Below are 7,391 nucleotides of genomic sequence, written 5' to 3'. Positions count from 1 at the left end.
GATACTGCCTCGGAAACCCAAGGAGGGGTCGCTATGAGTCGGGGCCGACTCGACGGCACATAACAACAACAACAACATTATAACACAGGTCCCTGGGTGGTACTAATGGTTTGCAACTCAACTACTAACCCAAAGGCTGGCAGTTCAAACTCGCCCAGCAGTACTGCATAAAAAAGGCTTATTGACTGCTTCTGTAGAGATTGTACAGCCAAGAAAACCCTGTGGAGCAGTTCTACACATGGGGTCACCATTGTCAGAATCAATTCAATGACAGTGGGCTTTGTTTTTATTTTTATTTATTTTTTTGTTTCTGGTTACATGGGCCCACCCAGGGTAATCTCCTCATTGCAAGATCTGAGCTGACTCACACTTGCAAAGTACCTATATTCACAGGCACCAACATTAGGATGTGGACATTTGGGGGGCCATTATTCTGCCCCGTATAGGTATTATCACCCTTTTTAATTTTTGACATTCTAAGTGAAAAGATAGTCTCCTGCTTTTGTAAATAATATTTCCTTGATGACTGGTTAGGTCCAGTGTCTTTTTCTATGTGTAGAGGCAGGTAAATGTCTGCTTCTGTGACTTGTCTGTTGATGTCCTTTGTCCTTTTCCACTGGGTGGCGTTTGCTTCTCTCCTTCCCACTCAATTGAATTCTAAGTGATTGGACATTCCTCAAGGGCAGGAACTTTCTCATAGTCACCTTTGTGTCCCTGGTGCCTCATATATGGCCAGACTCATACAAGGAATTCAGTAACTATTGGCCCTTCATTCCTCTTGAATGTCATCCTTCCCTACCCTATTCTTCTGCTATTCTGTTTTGGAAGAAAAATCTGGAAGCTTCTAGCTGTAACTTCCTGCAGAACTGCCTGAGTTGAGTCTGTGGTAGTAGGGTGTGGTGAGCCGAAACAAGGAGTGTCTTGTAATTGACTTACAGCCCTGTGGACTTTCATGTGTTTATGGGCTGTAGGGTCAAGCAGACCAAGTGTCAGGCCTTCAGCTTGGCCCCTTATCCCGGACAGTCACCCATCCCTCTGAGCCTCCACTTTCTCATCCGCAAAGACAGTGATGATACCATAACTGACATTTTAAGGTTGGTGTAAAAGTAATAGGAATGAAAATATCGACTCCTACTTTTGATAAGAATCTGGTTACTGAGCTCCTGTACCTCATGGTGTTGATCCAGGCAGTGGGCAGAGCTTCAAGAAAGAGGCAGCTACTGAGCTGTGAGGGGGAGACACAGAGAAGAGTAATTTGGGGCCATTTTGCAGGATGGCAGGTTGTGTGATCTCCTTTGCCTTTTTTTTGAAAAATTACAGAAAAGATTTAAATTACTTATGAGTTATTTGGGGGTGTCAGACTTTTCCTCTTCTGAAGAAGTCCCTAGAAACACAGGGCCTAGTATTTGGAGGTGACTGGTACATGCCAAGACACATAGATGCTGCCAAGTTGTCCCCTTCCCTATCATCCTTCAGATGGGGCTGGGGGAAGAGTGGTGTTCAGTGGGACTGACAGTGCCAGGAGCTTCCTGGATGGCAAGCTTTGCCTGCTAAGCAGCCCTCAGTTCTCACGGCCCACACTCTAACAGGTGCCAGACTGGGAGTTGGTGTTGGCGCTGGGTGTGCAATAGGGTCATGCAGAGGTTGCTGTGGCTGCCCTGAACCAAACAACATCCTCTCTGGCCCTGCAGTGTTGGCTAGGGGACACCCAGACCTAGACCAGTGACACCAGCCACTTCTCAATGATAGCCCCCTATTCCCTGAGGCTCCTGGCCAGAGCCTCTCTGCTGACCCTTGGGCCTACATACTTGCTGTGGAACCCAGTCATTGCAATCCATACACTTTACCATGGCTGCCTCAGCTCACAGAGCAGATGGGGTCCAGCTCTGGCTGGTTAGGCACAGGCCTGCCCACGCAGGCCTTTCTGGCAGGGATTCAAACCCGTTCTGCCTGGTTTAGCTATGGCTGACAAAGTGAAACCAAATGGGCCTGAATTTGTAAAATGTAGGTGAACCAGAACAATAGCTGGAATGGGAAAAATTATGGGTCAATACCCTGCTAGAAATTTAATCTCCCTTTAGGGAGAAACAAGGGCAACATGCACATTGCATAGCAACCCAATCTCTTCATTGGTAGAGTGGGAAACAACAGTGTCCAGCTCAAAGACAGTGGCCAGCCACGCTGCTTTGAATGTATATTGCTCTCCACAGTCCTGGCAATCATCCGGTCTCCCGTATCACACCTGAAAGGGCTCACGACCTCCCCCATTCCAGCACTTCGACCTGTAATTTTTCCCATTCAGGCTGTTGTTCCAGATCGCCCACATTTTAACAATTTGACTCTCTTCTGGTTTCACTACATTAGCCATTACTGAACAGGTTCAAACCAGTTGGAACCCTGCTTTCTGAGTCAAGCTCCACATGCACTTGCAGAATGGCATATGCTACCTTCCTCCCCCAGACTTTTACTGGAGGTGTGCTGGACCTCCACCCTCATCCCACTGCAACAGACACCAAGCACTTGCCTCAGAAGAGGCTTTCTCACCTGCTCAGCTCTGACTGCCCACATTCAGAGCCCTAAACCCACTCTGCTCAAGGCCTGGTGGTGGGAAGAGTCCATTCTACCATGAACTAGCCCCTATTCCTAGGGGAATCACTTGGCCTCTTTGAGACTGCTTCCAGGTTGGCAGTATGGGGAAGGTAATCTCTATCACTAGGTCCCTGAGTGACATAAGTGGTTTGCTTTCATCTATTAAAGCTTAGCAGTTTGAGCGCCCCATTGGCAACATGGATGAAAGCCTTGGTGATTTACTTCCATAAATTATAGCCAAGAAAAATCCATGGGGCAGTTCAGCTGTGTAACACACTGGGTCACCATGAGTTGGAACTGACTAGACAGCAGTGTGTTTGTTATTTTGTTATTGTTTTTTAATTCCTTCCTGCTGCCTGCTGGGAGGAGACACTGTGATCTCAAGCACCATGTAGGGGTTCAATTAATGGTGGTTCTTGTCATCCCACCTCCTGTTCCCCTACCCTTGTCTCTCTGTCTTAAAGCTGCTGGTCCCTAGGCCTACTAGCATGATGCAGGGCCACTCCAGCACCACCCTCCTCTCTGGCCTCAGGGATGGAGAGATTCCCTCTTCTCTCCCTTCCGTCCATTTCTCCAGCCAGCTGGGCAGAGCTGGCAGCCATAGGAGAAGGTACTGGACTCGAGTGGGCTGAATTCCAGCCTGCCTTGCCCTTTTGAAGCTGGCAGCTGCCCTTGCTTCATGGCTAGTGTCCTGGAACAGGCTCCAAGGAGGACTGCCCATGATGGGCTGCAGCCACCAAGGGTGGGATGCTGGGCTGGACAGCCTCAGCAGACTCTAACTTCCCCTTTCAGCCAGCAGACGCCTGTTGGGCACGGACTCTAGCCCTTCCTGTGCAGTCATACTGGGTCTTTTGATTAAATCTGTCTGCTCCACATTGAAGACAAGCTCTTGAGTCTTGGGTGTGTGTGTACTGGGGGTGGGGGATGGAGACTGCACACAGACAAAATTGTCTGAATTGGGGGTGAGTTTGAAAGAGAGGAAGCCAAGCCTTGCTCTGGGTGGGGGTGAGATGTGCTTGCACTGAACAGGCCTTTGAGGCTGGTACCTGTGCAGGGCTCAGCAGTGAGGAAAATCTGGAGAACTTCCCAGAGCCTCCTGAGCCTATAGTCAAGATGGGGAGATAAAGTGGGGCTCTGCCAGGGTATGTGGGCTTGTGGATCTGCAATTCATGTGCAGCTCACAGACCTTAGAGTCCACCCCTTGGAATGGAAGCCAGGGAGAGACGCACTGGCCAAGGTACCTCCTTCTCTCTCCCAGGAGTGTATCATTGACGAGGACTGTGGGCCGGGCAAGTACTGCCAGTTTGCCAGCTTTGAGTACACCTGCCAGCCATGCCGGGACCAGCAGACAGTGAGTGTGCTGAGGCCCACCCAGTAAAGGAGGTCTGGGGGGAGTGCAAGGGGCCCAAAGAGTCCTCAGCCAGACTTCTTGGAAACCTTCTTTGGGTTTCACCAGGTCCACACTTGGAAGAGCCTCTCAGTGATGGGAGGGAGCTTGGTCAGGAAAGGTCCCCAGTGAGACTGGCTCCTGGAGTGCTGAGGAGGTTACCCCAGAGTTTGGGACCCCAGGGAGCCATCTGTAGGCCTGCTACCACCTCATCCCACCCCACGATTGCTGGTCACATTGACTACTCCAGCAGTGCAGACAGGGGAAGGGAGGGGAGGAGAAAGAAAAGCCAGAGGGGAAGGCAGGGAAGAGCAAGAGGCCATGCACTGTCCCTTCCCCTCCTGAAGACTCTCCTAGGAGACCGAGCCAGAGATACCTGGGCAGCCAGGGTGGGGAAAAGCATGGCCCCTGTCCAGCTTCTGGCTCCTCCAGCCCCTCCAGGCCACCCAGCACCTGGGGCTTTTCTAAAGAAAGGCTTGAGTCTTGTGGCCAAGCTCCATTCTGCCCCTGTGATGTCCACTACAAGCCCCGCCGACAGCTGGGGTACTTCACCTAGGATCTCGTTTTCCTCCCACACTGGGAGGATGTGGGCTCGATCCCCTGACAGAGAGCCTTGGGCTCTCAGCCAGGCTCCCAGGCCCTGCTTCTCCTGTCTCTTTGCAGCTCTGCACCCGGGACAGCGAGTGCTGTGGAGACCAGCTGTGTGTCTGGGGTCGCTGCTCCAAAACGGCCACCAGAGGCGGCAACGGGACCATCTGCGACAACCAGAGGGACTGCCAGCCGGGGCTGTGCTGTGCCTTCCAGAGAGGTGGGTGGGCTCCCTTCAGGTCCAAAGGAAGCCTTTTCCCATGCTCCACCACTCCTCAACCCTGTCAACCATATACCTTTGCAGGGTCCTGCCTCCTGAATGGTCTCCCAAAGGCTACTGAAGAATGTGTCCCAGCCCCATGAGCTCTGCCTGAGTGCAGGCCCTCTCCTGGGGTTGGGGGGAGGCTCTTCTCCCTGTTTTTTGCCTTGTTGATGCCTAACCTGTTGCTACTGAGTTTATTCCTACTCATAACGATCCATGGTGTTGATGCCTAGAAGAGTTAAAATTCCTACAGGATGCATGAGCCCAGGGCAGGAAGAGCACCTCTAGGTGGGTGGTGGGATGCTCTTGGGATTAGAGCAGCCCCTCTCCCAGCCCATCCTGTTCCGCAGACTAGGAGCATCGCACTTGGTCCTGTTCTTTTGTCCTGTGACTCACTTCCTTCCACTCCCACCTTCCATTCTCATTCTCACAGCCTTTACGAGGTGAGGTCTGGTCAGGCTCTCTCCTCCTCCCACCTGTGTTTCTGACTGCTTTTCCTTTGCCGCCCCCCAGCTCCTGCCTCCCCAGCCCTGCTAGTCCACCAGTCCCTGCTGATTCAGTAGTTTGCCTACAGGATGACTTGGAAGTTTCTGCTCCTCTGCAGGAGATCCTGCTGTCTTCCCCATTAGTCAGTCTGTCTTGTTTACAGGCCCCTCACGAACCCTAACTGACCTGTCCTCCTTTGCTCTCGTTCTACTTCTTTGCCCATTGGAACTTCTCCCAGTGAACTAGATGCCCCAGGTGTTTGTGGATGCAGGCCCCAGGCCTTAAATGCCTGCACTCTGCTCTTTCCTTTCTCTTGTTTGGTCTTACAATGCTGTCCAAGCCTCACCTCTTCCAGGCCACCCTCTCTAACTGCTCTGGCAGCCTGGATTATTCTCTCCTGAGCTTATGTTGCTTCCTTATGCCCCACCTGATGGAATCCAGATCTGAGGGATGGAGGTGGGGGCTGCGCCCCATTGTGCTTCTCCCTGCCCTTGGTGCCTGCTTGCCTGGTGCTGGGCATGCAGAGTTACGTTTGCTGGTTCTAGGCCTGTTGTTTCCTGTGTGCACACCCCTTCCTGTGGAGGGCGAGCTCTGCCATGACCCTGCCAGCCGGCTTCTGGATCTCATTACCTGGGAGCTAGAGCCTGATGGGGCATTGGACCGATGCCCATGTGCCAGTGGCCTCCTCTGCCAACCCCACAGGTGAGGTCCCACCTACCCTACCCTCCCTGTCAGGTGCCAAGAGTGGTTGAGGTGCTATCCAGAGGAATGGGAGATCAGGAACTGAAGCAGAATTTGCCTGGGAAGTATGTGAATGCAGTTTAGCACAGGTTTAACCTGAGGTGTCTCTGGGTCACCAGGTGAAGAGGCACTCAGCATGGCACTCAGCAGTCAGATACATAGGTCTGGAGCTCAGAAGAAGGTCTTGGGCAGGAAGTACAGATTTGAGACTCATCTAGATGGTGGCTAAAGTCTTGAGTGGATGAGTGATGGCCCATGGAGAAGGTATAAAGGGAGAAGAACCAAGCCCTATTAGGGACAAGGGCTAAGGAAGTTGAGGGTCCAGGCCCATCAACTTTGAAGGAAAAAGCAGAGGAAGGAGCTGGCAAAGGAGACTGAGAGGTGAAGTCAGAGAGGTAGGAGGAAAACCAGGAGAGAGGTCCACAAAGGTGGAAGGCAACACCAACAGTCTCAAAGGCTGCCAAGAGACTGAAGCATCAGGGCTGACACATGTCTGCTTTTCCAGTACAGATCCTATTGGGCCTCCTGGCAGCCTGCACTCAACCTGCCCTGAAGGCAGAACCTAGCGGGCTGGGAAGACAACAGAACTTCCCCTTGCAGTCCCTGCAGAGGCCTGGGGCTCCCAGCATGGACAGTTAGGTGGTAGTTAGGCTATGCCCTACTGTCAAGGAGTGTCTCCTACCCAGAGGTCCGGATGGGCAAAGGGCTGAGAAGGGCATAGTTTGCTATAAACTGTAAGACCCAGGGGTTTGCAGGGCCTGCCCCTGTGATGCTAAACCTGTCTGGAGAGAGTCCGTCATAGAAAGCCAAGCCTACAGTTACATGTGGGGAGGAGCTGCCCTGAGTACCTTCTCCAAAAGTGACCCTTCTTCAGCTGTCGGGTTTTTTTTTTTTTTTTTAAGGTAAGGTATTGCCATGAAGTTAAGACTCTGTTGAAGAGATGTTAGGGGAGGCAATGTGAAAACAACACCATGAGACCCACAGAGACAGTGAACAAAGGGCAGTGCCTCTGTTTTAGGCTTGGGCCTCATGCCCAGGCTTCTCCAAGTTTAGAGCCAGGCTTTGTTCCCCTGTGAAGACATGACCCTCAGATGAACCACAGCTCTGTCTCTTCCCAGCCACAGCCTAGTGTATGTGTGTAATCCAGCCTTTGGTGAGAGCCACAATGAAGATGGAGACAGCCTGCTGCCCAGAGAGGCCTTGGATGAGTATGAAGATGGTGGCTTCATTGAGGAAGTGCGCAAGGAGCTGGAGAACCTGGAGAGGAGCCTGTCTGAGGAAATGGCACCCAAGGGGCCTGATGTAGCCTCTGAGCTGTTGGGTGGAGAAGAGATTTAG

General features: G+C 52.1%; 1 protein-coding gene across 1 annotated transcript in view; it reads left to right on the top strand.

Moving 5' to 3' along the window:
- The window catches only part of DKK3 (dickkopf WNT signaling pathway inhibitor 3), a 50,306-nt gene extending 42,915 nt beyond the window's left edge, over positions 1-7,391 (top strand). Inside the window, exons 4-7 of the mRNA XM_007955209.2 lie at positions 3,848-3,940; positions 4,640-4,784; positions 5,858-6,014; positions 7,172-7,391. Coding sequence (XP_007953400.1) covers positions 3,848-3,940; positions 4,640-4,784; positions 5,858-6,014; positions 7,172-7,391 — 615 coding nt within the window. The remainder of the gene's footprint in view (positions 1-3,847; positions 3,941-4,639; positions 4,785-5,857; positions 6,015-7,171) is intronic.

This window comes from Orycteropus afer, unplaced genomic scaffold (genome assembly GCF_000298275.1).
Source record: "Orycteropus afer afer isolate SDZICR_OR568_19922 unplaced genomic scaffold, OryAfe1.0 scaffold00014, whole genome shotgun sequence".
Classification (NCBI taxonomy): Eukaryota; Metazoa; Chordata; class Mammalia; order Tubulidentata; family Orycteropodidae; genus Orycteropus; species Orycteropus afer.
Note: the sequence above shows the minus strand (reverse complement) of the source record. Positions and strands in the feature narration are given on the sequence as shown.